This window comes from Lepidochelys kempii, chromosome 5 (assembly GCF_965140285.1).
Source record: "Lepidochelys kempii isolate rLepKem1 chromosome 5, rLepKem1.hap1, whole genome shotgun sequence".
In the NCBI taxonomy this organism is placed as follows: domain Eukaryota; kingdom Metazoa; phylum Chordata; order Testudines; family Cheloniidae; genus Lepidochelys; species Lepidochelys kempii.
This window is the reverse complement of record NC_136384.1, coordinates 5,089,720-5,115,987: the sequence shown is the minus strand read 5'-3', so window position 1 is coordinate 5,115,987 and position 26,268 is coordinate 5,089,720. Positions and strand designations below refer to the sequence as shown.

The following is a 26,268-nucleotide window of genomic DNA, read 5'->3' as shown; positions in this document are numbered from 1 at the left end:
GGGAAGTTCCAGAAGACTGGAAGAAAACTAATGTTGTGCCAATGTTTAAAATGGGTAACTGGGATGACCCAGGAATTATAGGTCTGTCATTGATCCCTGGCAAGATAATGGAGCGGCTGATCCAGGATTTGATTTAATAATGAACTAAAGGAGGATAATGTAATAAATACTAATTAACATGGGTTAATGGAAAACAGAGCCTGTCAAATGATCTATATTTATTTTTTTGGTGAGATTATACATTTAATTGACAAAAAGATAATGTTAATGTAATATACTTAGCCTTTAGTATGGCATTTGACATACTGCTCCAAGATATTTTGATTAAACAACAAAAATGATATAAAATTAGCAGGGCACATATTAAACTGCTAGCTCTCAAAATGCAGCTGTAAATGGGAAATTATCTAGCAGATCCGTGGTTCTGGTGCCCACAATTCAAGAAGAATGTTGATAAATTGGAGAAGGTTCAGAGAAGAGCCATGGAAATGATTAAAGGATTAGAAAACCTGCCTTATAGTGATTGAGCTCTTTGAGTCTATCTGTTTAGCTAAACTAAGAGAAGGTTAAGGGGTGACTTGTTTATAGTCTAGAAGTACCTGCCTGGGGAACAAATATTTAATAATGGGCACTTCAATCTAGCAGATAAGGGTATAACACCAACCAATGGCTAGAAGTTGAAGCTAGACAAATTCATACTGGAAATAAGGTGTACATTCTTAATAGAGTAATTAACCATTGGAACAATCTACCCAGGACTGTGATGGATTCTCCATCATTGGCCATTTTCAAATCAATGTTGGATGTTTTTCTAAAATCTGCTCTAGGGGTCGGTCTAGATGATCACATTGGTCCCTCCAGGCCTTAGAATCTGTCTGCCTTCCAAATGGTTAAGGGTTAAAATGACAGGGCTGCAAAACCCTAATCATCCCCTGCCTGCTGGCTGAGAGAGAACCTTATGGTTGCCACCAGTTTTAATGGTGAAAGCCTTGAAGAAAACTCACACTCTGGGGGAGGTGCTGGCAGCTGCCACTCTGTGTTCCAGGAGTTAAGTACAGCGCTGTGGCTCCCATGCACAGCTGCCACTGGACCTTTTTGGGACCAGTCCACAATGGTCTTGCTGCTATAACTGATTCTCACACTGCCTCAGCGCCATCTGTTCGTCTCCGGAGCACGCAGGGGCCAGTGGCAGCCTATCATGGTGCTTGTTACACCAGGGCACATTTTTAAACTTCAAAATCTATTTCTATTCTTTGTTCTGCCACAGGTTTCTGGTGTGGTCAGTCATCTCTCCCTGTGCTCATTGTAACAGGGTGCAAGACTCTCGGACGGGAGGGGCTGCAGGCTGCAAATCATTTTTAAAAAAAATTATCAATCGTGTGCAGCTGGTGAAGTTACTGGCCTGATGCTTCTGATGTCAATAGAAGTGCTGGGCTTGTGTGTGGGGGTAATACTTCTCCCCCATGGAGTATTATCTTTTACAATCTAATTTGGATTAGATCTCAACAATACATTTAATCCTGGACAAAGTGTACAAGAGCCTTTTTGCAGTCAATAGAATTTTAATTTAAATACAGTAAATTTAAGCACAACACAGAAGTCAGCCATGCACGCTAGCATCCACTCACTGCACTCAAATTCCAAAGTGAATTAATTTTAGTTCTTAGTTTACGTGATTTTACGTGGTCAGGCTCTTCATACAACAAGGTTGTTTTATAAAGACTCTGTGCACACCCCATTCATCAATCTGAAATGAAAACCATCTCGATCATACCTGTAAAGAGACACCAACTTGCAGACGAATTAAAGTAACACCTAAATAACAGAACTGAAAGACTGGAGGGGGAAATATTGTTAGTGCATTTGACAGCAGCTTGTGTAGTCAATATTTCTGTTTCCTCTCCACACTCAGAACCCAATTCTCCAAACAAGTGGGCATGTAATGCACTACTGTGTGCTGAATGTTAATGCGTGCAAATGTTTCCAGGCTTGGTGCCTTAGTTCCTCTCCTGTTTATGAGAGTTTCTTACACAGTAACAGGAGAAAAAAAAATGCATTAAATAGAAAAATTCGATTGTGCCACCACAACCCAGGGACACATGTAGTACCTGAGAGGACTTACCTCCTTTTGAAAAAACTGCCTAGATTTCAAGTTATTGGGTATCCTTTTAACTTAACATTTACAGGGAGAATCACACTCTGCTCAGTGAACTCTCATTGTGAAATAGGGTTGCTAGGCTGAAATGTGCCAGTTCTAATCCCCTTCATACAGAAGAACTGAGAAGAATGAGCACTGAGACAGAGCATTTAAGGCTTACATGGTGGTTCAGCTGAGGTGCAAAAATCCTGTATCCAAACTAGCTACCACCTCCTGGATGGCTGGCTGGTTCGCTCATCCAGATTGTCACTGATACATCCTGGAAAACTAGTGAGGTAAGCTCAATGGGTTTTTCATGCAATTGGTGTCACAAATGGTGGTTCTCCGGCCCCCTGCTTAGAAATGACCATTTTAAATAATGTGTCTAACCCCTCTCCCGGTGAACTTTCAGGCTTTTGCTTTGCTGAGCCTGTCTTTAAAACTCTTCTCCCTGGTAGATGGAGGTTTTATTACTCAGCTGTGCCTCCCTGCATGCCTTTGGGGCCCCTCTGCTTCCCAAATTTAAAGACACCGAGTCCTGCTACTTGCTTGAGTCTTCGCCTTGGCAGGCGCTCACTTCCTGCTCTGTATATAACCATCTGCCCAGAGGAACCCTCTCCTCTTCCTGTGACCACTGCATCTACTTCCCTCCCACCTCCTTCCCCCAGCTCCTGCCTAACCTGCATGCTATCCACAGCACTCCACCAAGCTTTGTCTTCTGCAAATATACTAAGAAATTGCTATGGACACTATTGCAAAATGTCAGGATCTACCTGCTTGCAGTTCTGGAACAATGATTGACTGTCTGCTGTATCTCGGCCCCTCTCTGAGCATTCCTGACCCACAAGGGACGGAGGGGAGGGGAAGGGGCTTTCCAACAATCATGTATTTTAAAGGAAAATTCCCAAAGAAACTCAGTATCACATCTCCTCTTACCACTCAGTAATTAGAACCACCCACCCCTCCTAGGGACTAATGTAACAAAATCCATGTTCTTCCGTGGTTTTTTTCTTGACTACTGACTATCAAACATGTTTGCCTTGGTACATGCCAGGGTGTCATGCTTAAAGGATATAAAACAGGTACTTTCTCTCTCCGTGTCTGAATGCCTCATTTCCCTGAGCAGTGAAAGCTGCTTTCTAAGAGGCAAAGGCAACCTGGCTGGCTTCCTGGAGCTGCTGGTTTCAAGTGTGACTTGATGCTGGCTTGTAATCTGAATACATTAAAAACCTTAACTCCTCAGATCTTGGAATAAATAGTCTCTCTGCTCCCAGAGATAAGCCAACCAGTTACAAGAGGGAGACCTGACAGCAAGGGAAGTCAGAGAACTTTGAAAGATCACTTCTAAACTTAGGGTTGCTTTGCATATTTCTTGCCTTGGAATTCTGTTCCTGAGCATTTGTTATATGTGAAGTTTCTAGGAGCATTTGCACAGGGATGTTACCTTTGCAAAGCCCCAAGCTGCTGGCTAACACTGTATGTCTATCTAGCTGAAAGGTTACTGTACTAATGCTGGTCATAAGCCCAGGCTTCAGTGCAGTTATGGTTGCAGACTGGAAATTCAGATTCTCAAAGGATACACTTGTTATTTCACCCCTGACATTTATGATTAACTGCAATATTTTGATCAAGCCCCTTTTGGCTAGATCAAAGTTCTTTATAAACTCAGATTCCTTTTAGAATAGATTTTAGAATGTGTTCAGTTTCTGGAGTACATGATCTAAGCATATTCTTCAAGGTCACTTACAGCTTAAGCTGGTATACTCCTTTGTGGAGCAAATGTGGGACATAAGAGACCTGTCTGTTGCATCTGTGGAGGGATCCAGTTGATGGCTCTGATGGGTGGGGTTCAGCGGCCAACTTCAGGAAACAGTGAGGCTAATGAACGTCTAACCCACCCACAACAAGCTGGGGATATTTTGCAGCTGGCTCAGAAGGGGAAAAATCAGTTCTGCAGTTTGATCTGAACGGGAGAACTGTACTACTGCATAAACGGCAGCAGTGGACAGACCCACAGCCACCCCACCTACCACTAGGCCAAGATCCTCTGATTAACTGGCACCAATGTAAACTCAGTACAGGCAGCAGCAGGTTACGTGAATTTTCAGTGCAAGTTCTCTTGCACATGAGCCTTCTAATAAGTCATTTATTGTCCATCACTTAAAGCATCCTTACGATAGGTCTGCAGTGTTAGTAGCGGGCACAGAATGACGGTAGCCACCACCTTGGTTCTTCTGAAACTATAACCAGTCTGGCTGCAACTAGATTTTCATTAAACCTCTGTCTGGGTTATTTTACTCCAGCAAACAGCTGTTCGCCTCCATTTCCTCACTCCCTTCTTCAACCAGTTCTTGTAAGTCTGGAATCTTTCTTTTCACAGGCTTTTCTGGTTTCAAAGTGTTTTCCTAGCTGCGTCATTTTCTCAGCAGCACACAAGTGCCTCTAACAAGAGGAGTGCGTCTGAAAACCACAGACTGGGACTCCTGCTGCTGCAGTGTGCATTTTGAGGCTACAGAATTATTGCTTCAAAGCGTATGGTTTCCTATTATAAGGATGGACCTAAGAATACAGAGCCCCTGGCTTCAAACAAGATCTATAAAGATTTCTCATTTACTTAAATTTCTCTCAGCCATTATCTAAAATATATGTTAATCATAAACACCAAACGTTACACTTGCCACCTCCCTTGCTGCAGGGGTACCTGACCACCAACGGTGGAGAAATAGTGAGCATTTGTTGCAGTAACTAGTCAGTGTGGGATGAATGCAACCTGAAGCGGACTAAGGTGTTGTAGTTCTTTGCAGGGTAGCGTCAGTCTCGGGACAGGCTAAATAGAGCTGAAGCTGGGCTCGCATGCTTTGGATACACTTTGATTTCAGCATCAGGATTTCATCCAGTTTGGTCACATAATTTTCAAAATCCTAGAGTGGAAAACAAATAAACAAAATTAATGCTGGACGGCGGATGATGGGGCGGAGGGGGAATAACTAGCATGCACAGAGTGAGGCGTGAGGAAAAGAGCTGCTCTTCTGAAGCAGTAAATAAAAGTATGTTTGGCATTCTACTTCCAGTGTCATCAGTGCACTCAACTTGTTAAAGGCCTGACCTTGAGAAATAGCACAGCTCTGTTTGCAAGAGCCTCGGGGCCCCAGCTACTGGGGCTAACTGGCTTATTTACAGTCTGCCTCCCTACTGCTCCCCCTGTACTTTTTTCTTCCAGTGAAGTTATTGCTGGCAAAGGGGGCTGGATCATAGATCGGGATGGTAACAGTCCTACATGACTATGGTATTTACTGGGTGCCAAATACAGTAGTAAGAAAAGCACATTTGAAATGGTCTCTGCTCTTGCCATTCTCCAGTTCAGCTGTCCCACCCTCTTTTCTCCAATCTCCAGGACAGATGCAACGCAAGCCCATTCCTATCAATGCACCTCAGTCCTGACCTGGTGGGAATCAGCACTGTGACCATCTCCATAGCCCATTCAATTGTAGGCCCCACTCAGCTGGGCTTGTCCATGCGATCTTTTTGTGGGGCAGGGAAGGTGGTGGGATGGGCTGGTGATATCAATACCTGTATACGAAGAACTGAACGGAGGCCATTAGGTCACATGATAGGAATTTGTGGTGTTGGTAAGAAAGCTCTGACTTGATCCCAAAGTATATTTAAATTTAAGAATTGCTGTCAGCGATCAGTTACAGAGCACAATGACTTAGAATCATTTGAACTGTGTGTTATGCGGTTTGGATGCTCTACAACTTCTTATAAGGGGATTTGTGTTTCTAGATTATTATTGTGTTAGGGATTATTCGTTGGTTTTATTACGGAAAGAATACTGCCTGTGTCAACCATTTTATTGGAGGGTTGTATCTGTGTCTCCCATGCACTTCCTTAGCTACATTCAAGACCCATGCCCGAGGGAAAAGAGATTGATGGGCAATAGGTGGGCTATTCTAGGAGCACCCCGAAACCTGTTTTTTGGGGTAACACACCACTGCCATGGACTCTTACTTGCCCATAGGGAGCAGGTGAATATATTTTCCAAGTCGCTTCCAGTGAATGATAGAAATTCAGGAGGAATAACTTAAATATTTTAAAAAAGGAGAGCTGCCTCTGGCTAAACAAATGGAGTATTAGGATGCCTCTTGTCAAGCCCCTTACTGAACATCTCTGGAAACATTGTTCAGTAAAGAAGCACCAGTGCTGTCAGCTGGAAAGCATGGTAGACTTGCCACATGGTGGCTCCCATTCTGAATTCTCTGAGGCAAGAGTCCCTGCAGCCACACTTGAAGTTTGAAGCTGTTTGGAATTAAAATGCCTTTGACAATAGGGAATGCAGAAGGGGAGCTTAGCTTCAGTGATACAGACAGAGAGCTGAAAAGGCAGCAAGACCTTGATCTGGGAAATGTAAAGTAAAACAATCCTGGGTTTAGAGGAGCAGAGGGGCTTGTTACAAAACCAGATGAGAGCTGTGTGCTTTTACAAGCAAGAGAAGAGGATAACCTGAGAGGACTGGCTGGTGATGATGCACGTGGGGCTGTGTGGATGCCTGCACAAGGTAATGGGACTAAAACCCAAGGTGTGGATTGTGATAGTTATCCAATTTCCTGTGATATCCTGGAGAAAACTGACTAAGTTAAGCCTTATTGAACTAAGTCTGAGTATTTTAGGAGTTCATTACAAATGCAAAGGAGTAAGTATTATTGTGGGCCTGCATGTAACTTCTTTAGGAGGAAGACAGGATTAATGCAATCTCTGGGAAGTATTGTGAGCTTCAAAAAACTATGCTGAACAATGGAGCAGACCTGATTGATCTTTTGGGACAATATATGTGAAGTGGAATTCCTAGGAACTACTTAGGAGAAGAGGATTGCAGACTCCCTCATATGGACTCAATCTCTGAAGCTTTGCAGGGGCGAGGCAGGGTGCGGGGGAGGGGGTTTGCATGCTGCTCACCTGTTTACCTAAGGGAAGTTCACAGACAAACTGAATAAAGGAGTAACTGACTTACTAATGAGTGTGCTTGTTCTGAGTGAAAGCTGTTATGAACTTGTGACCACAAAAAACCCCCTGGGTGGAGCTTGAAGAACTGATCACCACCTTGAGCCCTGGCTGCAGCTGGGGTGATCTCTGGTAAGCTTACTAGCATACATGCAGCTTCTTTAATTATTTTAATATATTTTCTCTGTAATGCTTTTACCTTAAGGATCAATGTATTTTCATAGAATGAGCTGGGTGATAACTTACTTGTGGTCAATTACACTGTTTACTCTCTCTGAGGAGAGAAGTGAAACAGGCCTGCTTAGGCAGTCTGTCTTTTGCTGGCAATATCACAACATAGTCTGGGAACTGTACAGCCTGGAAATACCCTGATCAGGAGGGAGAGAGACATGGGTCTCCACCCCAGAGAGGGGATAGGAGAGGAGCCTGGAGTGGGAACCCTGCCTGGACCCTAAAGGGGGAATAAAGGGGCAGTTACCCTGAACAGTGACAAGGATATCCTAAGGCAGTGGCTCTCAACCTTTCCAGACTACTGTATCCCTTTCAGGAGTCTGATCTGTCTTGCATACCCACAAGTTTCACCTCACTTAAAAACTACTCGCTTACAAAATCAGACATAAACATACCAAAGTGTCATAGCACAATATTACTGGAAAATTGCTTAATTTCTAGTTTTTACCACATAATTATAAGTCAATCGGAATATAAATATTGTACTTACATTTCAGTGTATAGTATGTAGAGCAGTATAAACAAATCATTGTCTGTATGAAATTTTAGTTTGTCCTGACTTCACTAATGCTTTTTATGTAGCCTGTTGTAAAACTAGGCAAATATCTAGACGAGTTGATGTACCCCCTGGAAGACCTCTAGGTACCCTCAGGGGTACATGTACCCCTGGTTGATAACCACTACCCTAAGGAATCCGTAGTGTGACTGAGGGAAGCAAGCCAGAGCTGCAGTGATGGAGCAAGACACAGTGGAAAGAACTGGGTGAGCGAGGCCCTGCTGACTAGGAATCAGCAGATCTGTGGTGGGACAGGTAAGGGAATCCCAGGTGAGAGATTGATATGTGAGGACCTTTTACTAATGTCTATATACAGGGAGACATCATGTTTCACCGGTGTGCTGATTTTCTGAACTACTGACTGTAATTTGACCCACATGGCAGTGACAAAAGCTTCATGTGGGAAGTAGAAGCATTCTGAATGCTGTGATATCCCTGGAGACTAGTATGAGATAAGAAAAAGATGTTTTAACTTAAACTGTTCATAGTCAGCATGTCATTCTCAATCTCTAGCCAAGTAACTGGCAGAGTGGATATCAGCCAAGGCACAACAAGCCTTGGAACTGAACAGTCTCCTAAAAATCTGACTCGGGGATCAGATAAGGTTCGGCTCCAAAAAAGGGGAGAGACTGAGAATGGGAATTGATGGGTAGGATGTCACTAATTCTGATTAATGCTCTTTAGGATTCTTACAGAAGTTCAGTGAGCACTGAAGTCATCATTTGAAACACTTACTGCTGCCGACATCTGATTTATCAAGGTCTCTTCCTTAAAACATAAGGATGCCATTTCATCCAGCTGCTCTCGATGGGCTTGAATCACAACCTGCCTAATTAACATAACAAAAAAATGATGGTTACATAGCTTTCCGTGCCACCTGTAACAATTATGAGTGGGCTCTGACAAACTTCTAAGGAGAAGAAATTCCACAGATGGAGGGCTTCAGCTGGGAAAGCTCTGCCACTGAACATATTCCAGGCAAGATCTTCATGTCATGTACACCTATGTCGCTCTGTTGACTTTAGTGGCCTATGCCAATTTACATCAACTGAAAAGCTGGCCTGGGGCATTTAAACAGGCTTCAGCTGCAAGCACTTCTCAGCTGGTCTTTTCTTTTCTTGTACCCCGTCATCACAGCAGAGTCTTCAACACCTTGAACTGAGTCTAGAAGTAAACAAGTAGCCAGTGCAGAGACTTTAGCACAGAAGCTATGTATTTATGCTGGCCCACACCACACAGAAGGTTGAGCAGCTGCTTTCTGCACTAGTTTGAGTCCCAAGGACAGTGGATTGCAGTAGTCTAGCCATGGATGACTAAGAGGGGAGTGGCCCACAAGCTTCTTGGCTAGTCATAGATGGCATAGTGGCCCATAATGCCTCTTACCAGCTGGAATCCAGGAGCAAAAATGCTGCCCAGTAGGACCTTGAGACTGTGAACCATGCTGGTGAAAGTCTGGCACATGACCTTCCATACACAGTGCAGACACCTCTATTAACTTCTCTAGGTGCTTCTCTCTGCCAGCAAGCACTGCTTCTGTCTGAAAGGGGTTGAGTCACAGCCAGTTCATCTAGATCCATGTCTGTTAGATAACGGGAGGGCAATGTCTAGCTCAGAGGTGGGCAAACTCATATCCAGCCCGCGGGACCCTCCTGCCTGACCCCTGAGCTCCTGGCCAGGGAGGCTAGCCCCCTCCCCCACAATCTCAGCTCACTGCGCCGCCGGTACAATGCTCTGGGGGGCAGGGCCGCGAGCTCTTGCCAGGCAGCGCAGCTGCAGAGCCGCGGCCTGACCCGGTGCTCTGTGATGCACGGTGGCGTGGCTGGCTCCAGCCGGGCAGCCCGGCTGCCCGTCCTGGTGCTCTGGGCGGCACGGCTGTAGTGCCGCCAGTCACGGCGCTCCAGGCAGTGCGGTAAAGGGGCAGGGAGCAGGGGGGGTTGGATAGAAGGTAGGGGAGTTCAGGGTGGTGGTCAGGGGGCGGGGAACAGGGGGGTTGAATGACGGCAGGGGTTTCAGGGGGGCAGCCAGGAAGGAGGGGGGGTTGGATGGGGCAGCGGGAGGCAGTCAGGGGCAGGGGTCCCGGAGGCAGTCAGGGGACAGGGGAGGGGCCCTCCATAAAATTTCAGAAACCCTATGTGGACCTCAGGCAAAAAAGTTTGCCCGCCCCTGGGCTAGCTTTTACTATCTTGAATGTGGGTATCTGATTTTGCTATCTGGTTAGCTGGACTGGCCGTTTCATATTTGTTGCCGTAGGGATGCAGTAGTTATCTAACAACTTCTCTATATATCTGACTCCAAAAAGGTGTGTGTACGTGTTTGTAAAATATGTATAGCACCATATAAAACATTTAAGCAAAAGTACAATGTGTGTGGTCAGTGTCTCTAGTCCATGCAACAGAAGATAGTGTACTAGATACAAACTTACTGAGCCTTTCCCAGCGCTTCTCTGTTCCAGTTTGATGTTTCTGACGTATTGATCTGGGCGCTAATGATGGATGCATTTGGGCGAGTGTTTTGATTTGCTAATGATCTGATCTCTCTGGTAACGGATCTTGAATCCCGTTCCGCAGCATCACCACAGTCTTGGGTAAAAATACTCTGCATCAGTTTACTCTTAAGCAGCCCTATTTCCTCACCACTGAATGACAACTTGAATGTATCTTCAGAATGGTTCAAGTCCTTGCTCCTGAATTCTGATCTGGGCTGCAGTGGGCTGCTTTCTCTAGAGGGGGATGAAGTTGTACACTCCACTCTTCCTGCATTCAGAATGGATGGGGCACATGAAAAATAACCCTTTTCAGGCAAATCAGCATGTACAGTCTGAGACGTAGGCCCAATGTTGGGTCCTTTACCCATGCTAGATTTTTCTGGGCCGCTCAACAGGCTACCAGTGGTATTCTCAGCATCGGCATCATACTGCCTGCTGTTATCCAGATATTTTCTGCACTTTAAGTTATGAAGAAACAATTCATCTTCATTCTCTCCACAAGGGTTTTTGACTCTGACAGATGCTGATGCTTCTGTCAAGTCTTCATCTCGGACAAATAAACCATTAATAGAACTTTGATGTGTGTTCCATGGAGATGAACCTCCAAGGCTACAAGAAGGCTTTGCATCATGACAGGACTGTGAGAGCTGCTTGTTCTCAGTTTGTGGGGAGTGCTGCAGAGTGGACTTCCTTTCATCATGGTACATTTGTTCACCCAGCTCAGGCATGCTGCCTGTTGGTGAGGCTTTATTTCTGAGAAACTGCCTGTCCTCTTCCTCTAATCTTTTGCTGGGGCTACAGGTTTTTCTTTCCAACATCTGTTTCACTTGGAGAGCCTCTTCTTGATCAGCTGCCTCCTCACTATCAAGGAATGACCTTGTCAGAGGGGCCATCAGCTCCGACGTGAATTCTGATGAAGTATTAGAAGCTCCATAGGGGCTAGCTCCATTTTTTAGTTTCTTCCCTTCTACGTTTCCTGCAACTGGAGCTTGTCCATCTTTGATGGATTCTTCCCTTTGGGCATGCGGAAGGCTGACCTTGTTGCATTTTGTAGTCCCCGAATCCAATGTGTGGAGAACATGGAGACTTTGTGTCCCCTTTTCTGGGAATGAGGAGCTTTCACCAGGATAAACTAGATGTCTGCATTCAGATTTGTATTGTTTGTGATCAGCTGGTAAATCCTTGCTGTTTTTCCAGTTATGGACAAGTTCTTCCCGCAAGCAATAAGGTTTTTCTGCAGTATTATTGTTCACAGAAGAATCAATAGTGAAGTCGTCCTCTGTGCTCCACTCAGATTGAGTCTTGCTGCTTTCTCCATCTATAATAGGCTCCCCTGGTTCTGGAAATGTAAAGTCCTTCCCATAGTCCCAACTGTCATTAAGTTCATGCTCTTGTGTATGTGTTGCATGTTCAAACAATAAACCCTGTCTCTCTCGGCCTTTCTCCTCCTCACTTTCTTGTTCTCTCTGATGAAGGAAAAATGAAAGTTGGCTGCTCTCACTGGTGTTTCTTTTAACTTTCCTTTGGTTGGATATAGGTGAGAAAGAGTCTTCACTAAAATCACTGTCGTCCAGGTCTTCCAGCAGCATCCCCTCTTTGCATTGTGAGTCCGTGGGAGGAAGGCTCCGGTCTTGTTTAACTGTAATTTCCTGGGGCTTGTATTGGGCTAAAAATCTCTCAAGTGGTTGATAGTTCAACTTCTGCTGTAGAATAGGTAGCTGCTGAAACTGCTGGTGGTAAAGGCGCAAATGTTGTTCCCTTTCTTTCTGATGTGGAGGGAGATTTGCCCAAGTTTCAATGCACGGTTTAGTAAAAACATTTGCACAGCGCTGACTGCTGTCTGATGGGTGATTGCCATCTCCAAAGGAAAAGCCATCTCTGGAAATGAGCTGCTTTTGTACAGGTTGCACTGTCTGTATTTTCAGGCATCTGACAGGTTGTTTATCTTGAATACAATTATCTCCTTGGCCACTCTCTTTTGTCTCTGGGACTGCAGCTGTTGCGACAACAAAATCTTTTCCAGTATGATGCTTCTCAGATGGCAGTGTCAGATCATCAATCTTTTTCTTCACAGGATGCCCTATCTTTAGCATTCCTTTAATGGGACTGGTGCGACTGAGCCATGGTGAGCTCAGATTTCCTTTGTGGACATGACCCTTGGCTCCTTTTGGGGTAGAGGAAAAAGGGACATTGGTTGGATGGAATACTGAAGGGGATGCCTTTATTCTCAAAGAACTTAAAGGATGATGGAGTCCTAGTTTTACTTTCTTTGGAGAGCTCTTATCTCCCATGTGCGTGGAAGGAGAGTTTTGGATACGTTTTGGAGATACATTTCCAGCTATCCGACATCTGTTTGTGACAGGGGTACAACATTTAATCCCTTTCTTTAGTTCTTTTACCCTGTAAATAAGGACTGTGCATTAGAAAAATTAAATGCTTTCAAATAATTTACAATATCATTAGGTCAAACTAATACTTTGGTACATTAAATATTGACTTCAATGTCACAATTTGGATTTTAATCATTGGCTAATCCATGGAGGCATCAGATCATCTGCTACAGAAATGCAGTTACTTCTGTGGAGGTTTGCAGCAGCTGTTTCAATGGGGAACAATAACAATACACAACAGTTTTAAATTAGGAAGTGAAGAATACCTCTGACCAATTTAAACTGAAGGAAATTGTATCTACTTCTCCTCTCCTCAAAACCCCTCCTCAAGACCCACGTCCATCTTGATGTCTATAGGAAATTAATGAACTAACATGGCTTTTGGTGATTGTCTCTTTTATCTTTCTCCTCCACCCTTTTCTGTGTTGCTTGTGTTCAGAGTCCTTGACCCGAAGAGTTCACAATGCATCTTCCTCTGGGTACGGACAGCATCTAACATATTCTGGGAAGTACCATCATACAAATAAAACTAGAGTTTGTCAAGGATGTTGGGGTTATCAACCTTACTGTTATGAGGAGTACCATGAGATTTGAATCACTACTAGCTGTTAGGACCTAAATTATGTAACATCTGAAAGAAGAATTTAAAACACCCATGAGAATTAAGTGCCCCAATATAATAGTATAGCAGATGAAGATTATGTTTTATGCACTGTAAGATGCATTTTTTGCTCTTTGCCCTAAGAACTCACCAGTTGATGCAATCCAAATATTTTCATCACAAACCATAACTCCTTTTTGACTCTCAACATGGAAAATTTAAGTCACCTACCTGTCAGCATATCGTAATGTGTTCAGGGTGTGTTCCGTAGCTATGTGGCTAGGTGACACATTAGCTATCATACATGTCTTAGAATTTCCAATGAAAGAATCTTTTAATACCTGGGAGGAGGAGGAAAAATATAGCTTAAGATTCTCAGCAACTAATGTATTTCTTTTAAACAATCCAGTTTAACAGTTTAGAACCAAGTGTCCCTCTCTTCTCCCACCTAAACAACTTGCCTCTGTTGTGATTTTTCATATAAGATTTAAACTGAATTCAAGTGTTCAATCTGTCCTTTAAACAAGCCCATTTTCTAACTGGGCACCCCAAAAGTGCTGGTGTGTTTGGGAGAATAAAGCATATGTTACAATTAGAGTAACGTAATCCTGATTACAGCTTGCATGATAGTACTACAAAGAATGTAATCACGAGACTATCTCTAAGTGGTTGTCCACCATATGAACATCTCAGAACAACTGATCTACAAGATTCTCCATATAGAACTTCACACAGGAATAAAATAACTTTATCCTGGAATTTAGAGAACTCTCCACCACACCATTCATAAAATCATAGAATATCAGGGTTGGAAGGGACTTCAGGAGGTCATCTAGTCCAATCCCCTGCTCAAAGCAGGACCAATCCCCAACTAAATCATCCCAGCCAGGGTTTTGTCAAGTGGACCTTAAAATCCTCCCAGGCAGGAGATTCTACCACCTCCCTAGGTAACCGATTCCAATGCTTCACTATCCTCCTACTGAAAAAGTTTTTCCTAATATCCAACCTAAACCTCCCCCCCACTGCAACTTGAGACCATTACTCCTCGTTCTGTCATCTGCCACCACTGAGAACAGTCTAGAGCCATCCTCTTTGGAACCCCCTTTCAGGTAGTTGAAAGCAACTATCAAATCCCCCCTCATTCTTCTCTTCTGCAAACTAAATAATCCCAGTTCCCTCAGCCTCTTCTCATAAGTCATGTGCTCCAGCCCCCTAATCATTTTTGTTGCTCTCCGCTGGATGTTTTCCAATTTTTCCACATCCTTCTTGTAGTGTGCGACCCAAAACTGGACACAGTACCCAAGATGAGGCCCCACCAATGTCGAATAGAGGGGAATGATCACGTCCCTTGATCTGCTGGCAATGCTCCTACTTATACAGGCCAAATTGCCGTTAGCCTTCTTGGCAACAAGGGCACACTGTTGACTCATATCCAGCTTCTCGTCCACTGTAAGCCCTAGGTCCTTTTCTGCAGAACTGTTGCCTAGCCATTGGGTCCCTAGTCTGTAGTGGTGCATGGGATTCTTCCGTCCTAAGTGGTGCATGGGATTCTTCCATCCTAAGTGCAGGACTCTGCACTTGTTCTTGTTGAACCTCATCAGATTTCTTTTGGCCCAATCCTCTAATTTGTCTAGGTCCCTCTGTATCCTATCCCTACCCTCCGGTGTATCTACCACTCCTCCCAGTTTAGTGTCATCTACAAACTTGCTGAGGGTGCAATCCACACCATCCTCCAGATCATAAATGAAGATATTGAACAAAACCAGCCCCAGGACTGACCCTTGGGGCATTCCGCTTCATAACGGCTTCCAATTAGACATGGAGCCATTGATCACTACCTGTTGAGCCTGACAATCTAGCCAGCTTTCTATCCACCTTATAGTCCATTCATCCAGCCCATACTACTTCTTCAACTTGCTGGCAAGAATACTGTGGGAGACCCTATCAAAATCTTTGCTAAAGTCAAGGAATAACCCATCCACTGCTTTCCCCTCATCCACAGAGCCAGTTATCTCATCACAGAAGGCAATCAGGTTAGTCAGGCATGATTTGCCCTTGGTGAATCCATGCTGACTGTTCCTGATCACTTTCCTCTCCTCTAAGTGCTTCAGAATTGATTCCTTGAGGACCTGCTCCATGATTTTTCCAGGGACTGAGGTGAGGCTGACTGGCCTGTAGTTCCCCAGATCCTCCTCCTTCCCTTTTTTAAAGATGGGCACTACATTAGTCTTTTTCCAACTTCTGGGACCTCCCCCGATAGACAATTCCCCGGGGAGTAACTGTCTGTAGCTTTTGCTGTCAGCTGGCATTAACCTTGTGAATGCTTATGTTTCCTTTATAATCAGAATGAATGCTTGGGAAGCTATGCAAGTGTCCAGTCTCCAAGGGGTTAACAATATGCAGTCACCAAATCATGGCTTATTTAATTTTATTACTATCATTTCAACTCTGTTCAGTGAAGTGTCAATCACTGGCTTGGTTTTTGGTTTTACCTGAGTTAACTTGCTTTGCCGGAAAGGAGTATGAGCGTGTTCCTGATCCAGAGCCCGAATACATTCCTTTAACTAAAAAGGAGAGAGAGAAAAAAATGTATCAGCCACGCAACAAAAAGGAGAGATTGAAACGGTACCCAAAACTATGAGAGTTCACTATTTCCCGTCACCCTTATATCCTTAGAACAGACAGCAGCAGACTACGCTTCCTTACACTAAGGAGTGGGGAAGGCTGCTGGCTTCCGGAGACCCACAGATAAACATATCCACAATAACACTTGCAGTCTTAACGTCTGAGTGACTATTTCACCATCCCATAACAAAAGAGTCCCTTTGGCAGATTAATAATGGACACACACAAAACATTAGGGCTATGCTTTCAACACAGAGAGTGGGATTTAGCTATAGAACTCCCATTAAAATTAATGGGACCTGAGCAGCTACATGCAAGTGTGCCTTTCTGAAAAAGATACCCATGATCTATTTTCTTGTTAATAATTATCAGCAAGAACAGCACGTAATCTTGGAGAAACATCTGCCTCTTGATTTGTTCGTTGGACATTTGAAAATATCAGTCTTTTAATAGGCATCTCTTTTTACCATGTGTCTTCACCAGCACAAGTAGAAGTGTGTCACAATCCATACCAGACTCGGATGCTTTCTACGATTGAGAAAATGAACCATGGGCCCACTGAGGGAAGCCATTACTAGTGAGAGTACTAGCAGTGACAGGAGAAAATATCTTGAGACAGATTACAGTACTGTGGTAGTAACTCTAGCTTGAGACAGACATTGCATTCTTAATGGGACACCATCCACTTCAAATCATTTTTTTTTTCTGAATGTATTTTAATTATTGTTAGAAATTACACCTAAGAGGCCTCTAACTGAAAGAGATTCTCTCTCTATTTTAGGGTTTTATACTGCTAACCATAACAAGTATCTGAGCACTTTCCACATGAAATCAATAGCAACAAAGTCTCTAGTGAATGTTATAGATTTTAAAGCCAAAAGTGACCATTATGATCATCTAATCTGAGCTACTGACATAGGCCAGAGAACCTCATCCAATAATTTCTGCACTGAGCTCATAAACTTCTGTTTGAGCTATAGGAGATCTTTTGAAAAGACATCCAGCCTTGATTTGAAGAGTTCAAGTGATGGAGAATCTGCCACAGTCCTAGGTAAGTTGTTCCAATAGTGAATTATTCTTAAAATTCTATGGTATTTCTCCCTTTTTGGGGTAAAAACTCTGCTTGGGGTAGGGTTCAATAGTAGACCCCTGTGATAGCACCTTCAGAGGAGATTAGAGAAGAAAAGTTTATCTTTTCAATTTATTCACAAATTGCTTTGTAATGCACCTTTAATCAGTTTCACTCTGTCTTGCACAGTCAATTTTCTCTAATTTGTGTGGGTTATTCACACAACAAGAAGTAAAAGAAAAATCCGACTCTAAAACCACAAAAGTTGGTAGGGAGACTCATGGGCGGGCTTTACTCCTTTTAACAGGAAAATACTTTAAATTCATAAACTCACTAATATCAGGTTGACTCTCTCTCTTTAAACACTTGTTTCAATGAGCTTATAAATGTCTTCATAATATTTCCTTCCTTTTTCCCTGTCCCGAAGGGAAGTTTTCTGAAAAGTATGATAAAAATTCATCCAGATTTTCTGGAATTACAGTAGAATCAAAGAGTTACGAACACCACAGGAATGGAGGTTGTTCGTAACTCTGTACAAAACATTATGGTTGATCTTTCAAAAGTTTACAACTGAACATTGACTTAACACAGCTTTGAAACTTTATTATGGAGAAGAAAAATGCTGCTTTTCCTTTTTTTTTTTTAGTAGTTTATGTTTAACACAGTACTGTACTGGATTTGCTCTTTTTCTTTTTTTTCTCTCTGCTGCTGCCTGATTGTGTACTTCCGGTTCCAAATGAGGTATGTGGTTGACTAGTCAGTTCATAACTCTGATATTCTACTGTATGAGAACAGAGACAATCAGGGGAATGGTTTTCCTCCCACTTTTCAGAGGCATAATTTTGCATTCCGATAACAAAATAAAAGGTGTTGTACACAAATATTACAATCAGGTCCACCACATAAAAATCACACAGCAGTGTGAAATGTAAAATATTTACCTGCATATATGACTCAAGTGGATGGAGATACGGTTGTTGTAGGAACCCTGGATCTAAATTGCCTGATTTCTGTGTCCTGTAACAGTTTTTTGTGGCATACTAATGGACAATGGTTCCAACCATTTGTTCTTGGGTATTAGAATGTGTTTATATGCACACAGAGTTGAGATTATCACCATCCGATGAAGTGAGCTGTAGTTTACGAAAGCTCATGCTCAAATAAATTGGTTAGTCTCTAAGGTGCCACAAGTACTCCTTTTCTTTTTGCGAATACAGACTAACACGGCTGTTACTCTGAAACCTATAATAATAATAAATACTCTCCGATTCTAGAGGGCCTTTCAGTAGTGGAACTTAGTGTTTTTACAAACCTGCATTAAGCTTCACAGAAAAAGAGAACATGAATTTACTATAGAAAATATGGCATGGACTTACTATAAAATATCTGACTTTTCAGTGCTATTTTAATCTGGCTGTAGGAGTATATTTAAAAAGTTGTTTTTCCTCACAAAGTCTTTTTCTTCTAATCGGATTCATGACTAGAGAGCAATTTAATTGTCAGCATTTAGCACTGTGTATTTTCCACTGGGATCCATCCACATGTTACTTCCTTGTTTACTATCAGTCTAAGAACCAACCTAAAGAACAATAATTACAAAAACCTTCTCTACAAATGTGAGTAACCTACAGCTAAAAGGCTTTGGTTTATTTCTGCTCCTTCCATTTTTGTTTGTTTGTCTGAGTCTCTGGCATCAGCTGCCCTCTCGCTGCCAGCCAAGTCAATGAAAGAGATCCTAGGAAAAAACAAAAAGATGCTTTTACTTTAAGCTGATAGTAGCAACACACTATGCCATCAGTAGAAAGATTAAATATGACTACCATAAAACAGGGGGAAATACCCACTGCAAGTGTCTCAGGGGCATCACAGTAATGAAATACCAGCAGCTACTGGAACAGAGTCAGAGCATTCTGGCACTGTAACAGACAGTCATAACAGGAAGTCTAATTACTTGTGATGAGAGTGCGCCACGGTTTAATGGAGCAGCTATTTCAGGTATAACACATTCCCATCTCTAGATGATCACAATGCCAGTAATTTGAGAGAGAACACAGATTACTTAAAAAAGAATAACTTTTTGGGTCTCCTTCCGGCTAAAACAGATGTTTCATTCCAGTGTTGTCTGTCCTAATCAGATAGAAATGCAGTGCAGTTTATAAAGCCAATTAAAGGGAACTAACTGATGCACTGAATTGTCAGATGGTTTCAGAACTAATCTATGTTCCTGCTGATCTTTCTTCCCTCAAGATCTCCATTTGTTCTCATATTCTTCCCTAACTTTCCTCTTTGGCTGCTAGCTATTTTACCGATCTGTAATTTCTCCCTCTATCTTCCTCTTCTTCCACAATATCCCCACCCTCTCCTACTATCACCTGCATCCCTCCCAGCTTCGTCACTCCTTCAATAACTAAAAACATGGCACACCTACATAACCACATATCCTTCTCTTTGTAATCTTATGCACTCTTCCTCCCTCCTCCTTTACCACCCTACCAATTATTTGTTGCTCAGACCTGCTCTCTTGTCTTACAGTTAGAATAAGCTCCTTGGGGTAAAGATTGTATTTTACTTGTTTGGAAGGTGCCTACCATATTTTTTGACATCCAAAAATAATAATAAGCAGCTGACCATCTTTTCTCTGACTAGGTGGGAAGGATACCCACTTACTGCTGCAACCAATGGCCATTCAGTAAGGACCTCTGGTACTGGGTCACTATTCTACACAGCCCAGGAGCTCAGCAAACACATCTACAAATCACAGCTTGTATCCTGACCGTCCTTGCACTTGACTGCTTCACTACCACTTACTAACCATCTATGGCTGCTCTGCCATTGCAGATGTGCATGGTCTCATTTAAAGCCAACAGGATGAAACTGAAATGTCTCTATCAAATTCAATAAGTCAGCTTCCAACCTCACCTTCCACGCATTCTGTTTGCGGAGTCTTTAATTTGAATCTGGATGATAGCATGAGAACGGGAGGAATCTGAGTTGACTCCAGTCGCCCCAGTGCTACGCTCCTTCCCACCCTTCAAAATTACCTGGAAAACAAACAGGACAAAACAAAGGTAAATCGTACATACAAAACATGCACACTGTTCATATAGTATATTGATTCAGAACCCCATGTATTGGTATTCAGTGCGGCTGACAAAGGGTTTATAAAGTGAGACCATTCATAAGAATGTCAGTGTATTGAACTTCCATTCCTATTTGTTAAATTACTACAATACAAAATCACATGGAATAAATGTATGGTGGAAATGAAAATAACAAAATGAGGCTTCAGAGGTTACTGTTGGACTCATGAGCAGGATGATTTTTAAAAAAAATTCATGTTCTAATCTCATTGAAAGGTTTAGTCAGCCAGAAATCTAAGAGGCAAGTAATGCGTGACACCAAGTACCAATCCACTCATCCATCCCTGTACCCAGAAGCAAATGAAACATTGTCAAAGCAAGCAGCAAGGTTGACGTGATCAATTATACTCAGACTTAACTACCAAGAACGGAACAAGGTGAGAGGTGGAAGATGGGTTAAGGGACCTTCTGGGCTACAACTCTGGATAATTCTCTGTCCCAAATCTCTGAAGAGTCACAAGATTGCTTCAGCGAGCCCACCAACAATGGGCATCGTAAGGAAACAAAAAAGAGTCTATATTATAGTTTCTGGAACAATAAGAATACAATAAAATGTCAACCTAGCAAAATCAAAACACTCTTTAGATACAAATATACAGTATTCATACCTTCTGCTGGATGTCCACTCTTAATCAGCAATCTAGCTGGCTGCTATAGCTCCTGAATATTTGTTAAACCAGAGCTAAATTCAGGGAAGAGTTTGTGAACAGAAGCCAATGCATCAGTAAATAATGAATAATCATGAGGTATGCATTGAAGACTCTTCTAATACATTTGGTAGCATGCTATTCAAGAGCATCAAATGAGTCTAAAGGCTCTTTCTGTGTTCAAAAGAGCCTGTGGACAATATGAAATGAGCTGTTTTGCCAACATACCTGTGAGAACAAAACCATGTAATAACTCTTCTGTAGGCAGGATGTGATAATACAGAGGAATGTATTAATCTACTGTATACCAGATCTGCACTCGAATTTGCAGAAATGTCTCCAGCGTATCCTGTGCTTAGAGTTAATGGAAAAACAAAACTCCAGAAGACAGTGTCTGTCGAGTGGTATATAAATGGACAATATTGTTCCAAGTCCTAAACAATAAATCAACTACGCTATCAGGTAATAGTTTTCAATTCCTTACTGAGCTGAGTAACGTAGCTGGAGTCGATGTACCTTAGGTCGAGTTACCACGGGGAGACGACGGGAGAAAATCTCCTGTTGACTTACCTTACTCTTCTCGTTGTGGGTAGAGTACAGGGGTTGACTGGAGAGTGATCTACAGTCGATTTGGCGGGTCTTTACTAGACCCACTAAATCGACTGCCAGTGGGTCGATCTCAGGGCGTCGATCCCCGCGGTTGTGTAGACCTGCCCTAATGCTATCAACTTTTCAGATCAGCCATCTGTGTCTTGTTTGCCAAATGCAGTGCATGCCAGTTTGTAAAGTTTTACTTATGTTTTCCTTTTGGAACTATTTTTAGTGATGTAAGGTTAATGCAAAAATATTTCATAGCCATTTTTTTTATATTCTAAGATATTTCAGGGTTGGTTTTGCTGGGATATTGTCATTTCTTGGGTGGTTCATTCAACCTCATGGCAAAGATCCCACCTGAGGTGTATCTGTAGCAGTGACAGCTCCAAGTCAGCTTTTCTTGTGCATCACTGTAACTTGTCTTAGCTGCACATGAGCTCATTCATTAAAGGCAGTTTTGAAAGTGTCCCTTCATGCTCTGCTGTGGCCACCAAGCTGTTCAGAGTTGTACTGAAGCTCTTTTGGAGCCCATAATGGAATGCACATGGGTACATTATACAACCTGGAGCAGCAACACCTGGGTATGCCAAAAATGACCTTATCCACTCCACCGTAACCTATTTGATAAGTTAGTGCAACAGAGGCTTTAGAACATAAAATAAGCAGCACCAATCAAATTACCTCTAATAGTAGGTCTACAGTATCCACTTGAACCTCACGCAGGCCAACAATTTGTACAACATGCTTACTATCTTCTCTTGCAAAAAGTCTGCAGAGGAAACAACAGGGCTCAGTAGAAAAGGGTTATTCTGAAGAAAGTCTTATACAGTAGTAATGATTCTGCCTCCACGTCAGTGCTATAGAATAGTGGTGCTCAAACTTTTTCAGTCACGCTACCCCCTTACCAGTAATGGAATCTGTCCGTGCCCCCATACCCCCCCATGACCACATAGCCAAGGCTTTCTCAGCAGTGGAGCTTGGGCTGAAGGCAGAGGTGTGGAGCGGAACTGGGAATGGGAGAGGAGCTGGGGCTGGTGTCAGAGCTGGTCTGGGGTCATAGAGGGAATGAGAGCAGAGCTGGGCTGGGACTAGAGCAGGGGGTGGAATGGACCTGCTGCTGGAGCTGGGCTGGAGGTGGACAGGGAGTGAGGGCAGAGCTGGGCCTGGAGACAGTGCTGGGCTGGGGGCGCAGCAGGTCTGGAAGTGTGGCACTCCCTCCCTGCCCCCCAAGGGGGCTGGCCCAGCCCCTGCTGCGCACCTGGAAGTGTGGCACTCCCTCCCTGCCCCACATGGGGGCTGGCCACGTGCCTCCCCGAATGTTCCTCCAGGGGGCACGCCCCACAGTTTGAGAGCCACTGCTACAGAGAAGTACTGCAAGGAGTGACTAGCAAGGCAATGCATCAGGTTGTCATTGATATACCACCTGTCATGTATAATATGTACTTTTCAAATGTCACTGATAAGGGACACTGGAAGTGTGTATTAGCTGGATGTTCCTGCTAAAATGATCAGCACTGAAATAGTTAATGATGGCATTTAAATTGTCATCTTTAGATTTCAGAGTTCACACCTCTCTGAGAGCTTTTGTTTCAGGCTGCCTCCAGGCTCAGGAAGATCACACTGCATCACTTAACCTTGAAAACATGAATTGAGTATATCTTCACAATCATGAAGGCTCAAATTCGTTTTAATGACAGCTTAGGTTCTGGAACATAGTTCTGTGGCAGTAGGTGGATTCTGCAGCAGATCCGACAGCTGCAGAATCAGAGTACATGAGTGACTCCTTGCTACAAATTACAGAGAAGTGAATGTTACAGTATAGTTGGTAATACCAACTGGTTGGCTTACGTCCTAGGAAACAGCCCTATGGGCTATAGCTCAACATCAAGAAGGCCTCTAAAAAGGGCTGCAGGAGAGCCAACACAGAGAAACATGCTTGCCTCATGATAAGACACTGACTCTCCAAAGCACAAGGAAGCCTCTTTGCACTGCACGGCAGCACTCTCAAAGTGCACTCCCCTCAAGAGCCCCAGTGGTTCCAGCTGAAAGCTAAAACCATCCTGCCAGGCTTTTATTATTCAGCAGGATTTAGCCTGAATGTTATCTTGTTTTGTTGTGTTTAGATATTTTCGGTCAGGTAAGTTTTTTTTATCTGAGGAACATCTTGAGTTCTTTTGATCTTCCTTGGGTTTAGCTTATCTGATGAAGTGAGCTGTAGCTCACGAAAGCTTATGCTCAAATAAATTGGTTAGTCTCTAAGGTGCCACAAGTCCTCCTTTTCTTTTTGCGAATACAGACTAACACGCCTGTTACTCTGAAACCTTGGGTTTAGTGCCACTGTACTGATCTAGATACTTTTGCTACAGAATTATTAATGTCCACACTCCAAGTCACACCCTCTTCAGAAAAGAGATTAGTAAACAGCCATCTTGAGGGAGTCGGGGGCCCCACTGCACTGCCAGGGTTGAGAGAAGACTGAGGAGCAGTTTGCATTTTTTCCTTCCTATGGGACTCCTATCCGTAATTCATTCTGCTTATTTTCAGCTGCTTTGTGCTACTCAACTGTTCCTAGAGTGTGTAAAATTCCAGTTCAATCTCAGGTTACCTCGCTAAAGAAAGGTGAAAAGCTAATGTGACTCTGACACATGATACTGTCTTATCACTGTTCATCACAAGGGGTTTAGCCTGGCAGAGTGTATCTAATACAGAGTTCATCTCTCAGATTTGTGTCTTTGCTTGGATTGATTTTATTCCTGTAGAAATAACAGAAAGGGGGAGTGTCTATATATGCTACAAAATTTAGGGCCAGATTCTACTATGTTTACTCACATTGAGCAATACCTTACTCCATAAATAGCTCCATTTAAATCAATTTCACTAATTAGAAAACTTAATTCTGTTCAATCCAACTCCATAATGAAATAAACTGATTTGTCATCCTTTTTTCACAGCAATGTGTCTCTTTTATTTAAATACCTTCTCCTTCCATTTAGCAGGTCATAAAGCTGTCCACAGTAGATCTCATAAAAACTGATCCATACATAGAGCTCTCTCCTTGACTGGGATGCCTCTAGTTGTCTAAAAATGTCTTTAGCAGCCAGTGCATAGAGTCCTGGGTTCTGGTGACTCCCTATCATAGTGTAAGTCTTGCCAGCACCAGTCTGTCCATATGCAAAGCAAGTGGCGTTGCCTCTGTAAAGATAATTTTTATTTTTAGTACTACATCTGATCCATTGAGGTCTATTAAAAGAGATTCTGCAATATTAATATCTACACACACTGCTGACCCTCAGTGATGGGATTTTATCATGCATACCCATCTGAGAGCCTGAAAAATATAATCTGTTATATCAGAGATTCTCAAATTGTGTTCTGTGGAGAGGGGGTAGAGACACAGCGCTGGCTCTTGTCCTTGTTTCCAGGTGCTAAAATGACATTAAAAGAAGCTAAAAATACATTAAAAACTTTTGCGGTATTACTCTTCCATGTAAACAATTGTAGCTACCACAGGGATGTTATGTGATCATGAGTGGGGGAAAGGACTGATTGTGAACTGAAGGAGAGCAGGTCTGCATGATTATGAAAGCAAGGAGTAGGGTGTCCATGAAGCCACTTCCATATTAACATATGGTCCACGCAATGAAAAAAGCTTAACAACCCTAGCACTACACTTTGCATGTTGAAGTTTGCTTACCTCAGTTTACTCTCAATTGCTGTATCTTTGTCTATGGGTGTATCACTTTAACCTTACATGAACAAAGTCCATAAAATGCAAACTAATTCTCAGTGACTACACAGCAAGTTATCCTCCCCTCTTAGATCTCCCTCCCCTCTTCGCAAGGGCCTGATTCATGTAAATCCAACAATGAGAACACTGGTGATAGAATTTCTGGCCCAGCTGATGACACTTGGAGCTTCTTGATAACAGAAAGCTTCATCTTGTTAATTTTCCAGTATAGACATGTAATTCCTTTCCATCAAGAGGTCAAAATGAAATTATGACCTATTCAAGCTTGCTGTTCTCTGTACTCAAATACAATTATACATGCAAAACCACCCTGAATTTTCCATTAACCAGAAGGTATATTATAAGTCTCTCTCTAAATAGAAATAAGTAAATAAAATAAAGATAAACCACAGCTTTATTGATAAAGTTTATAATTCCTTTATACTACTATGAACTATATAAGTACATTTCAAAGTGCTTTACAAACATTCTCACAACAGTCCCATGAAGGTGTTTTATTTCTCTTTCACAGATGGGTAAACTGAGCAACTGAGTTCTGAGAGACTTACTCTAAATCACAAGAAAGTCTGTCAGAGCAGAGAATTAGGATCCTGGAATCCTGACACCGAATCTCTCATTCTAACTAGACCAAACTGCCTCCCTAGTAATCCTGGGCGTCTGAGTGTGCACTCCTTCTGCAGACAAATCTCCCACTGAATACAAGGGGAGTTTTGCCTGAATAAGGACTGCAAGGTCAGGCCCTTTGTTTGTCAAAATTGTATACACAGACATTTTTCTATATTTTATGTACACACACACACACACAACCTTAAACAGGGTAAGTGGAAAAGGTGAAATTAATGTTTTTTTAGAGAAAACTTAAGTTACACACCAAAGTCATACATGAAAAATGAAAACTAAAAGGATAAAAGGAATAAATGTAAGCAATGACTCCCTACCCGTTAAAAATGTGCTGAATGAGGGGGTGAGCAGTCTTCATATACACATCCTGATTGGTACATGCCTCCCCAAAGACTTCATCAAAATAAAAAACATGCTGAAAAATAA

General features: G+C 42.7%; 1 protein-coding gene across 1 annotated transcript in view; it reads right to left on the bottom strand.

Annotated features, from left to right (window-relative positions):
- Nucleotides 1-1,330: 1,330 nt before the first annotated feature.
- Nucleotides 1,331-26,268, bottom strand: part of KIF24 (kinesin family member 24) — a 40,956-nt gene continuing 16,018 nt past the window's right edge. Inside the window, exons 4-13 of the mRNA XM_073343385.2 lie at nucleotides 26,160-26,257; nucleotides 24,450-24,665; nucleotides 22,155-22,242; nucleotides 20,012-20,133; nucleotides 18,722-18,827; nucleotides 15,891-15,962; nucleotides 13,630-13,739; nucleotides 10,345-12,807; nucleotides 8,658-8,751; nucleotides 1,331-5,058 (exon numbers count right to left, since the gene is read on the bottom strand). Of these exons, the coding sequence (XP_073199486.1) occupies nucleotides 4,918-5,058; nucleotides 8,658-8,751; nucleotides 10,345-12,807; nucleotides 13,630-13,739; nucleotides 15,891-15,962; nucleotides 18,722-18,827; nucleotides 20,012-20,133; nucleotides 22,155-22,242; nucleotides 24,450-24,665; nucleotides 26,160-26,257 (3,510 nt within the window). The 3' untranslated portion in view covers nucleotides 1,331-4,917. The remainder of the gene's footprint in view (nucleotides 5,059-8,657; nucleotides 8,752-10,344; nucleotides 12,808-13,629; nucleotides 13,740-15,890; nucleotides 15,963-18,721; nucleotides 18,828-20,011; nucleotides 20,134-22,154; nucleotides 22,243-24,449; nucleotides 24,666-26,159; nucleotides 26,258-26,268) is intronic.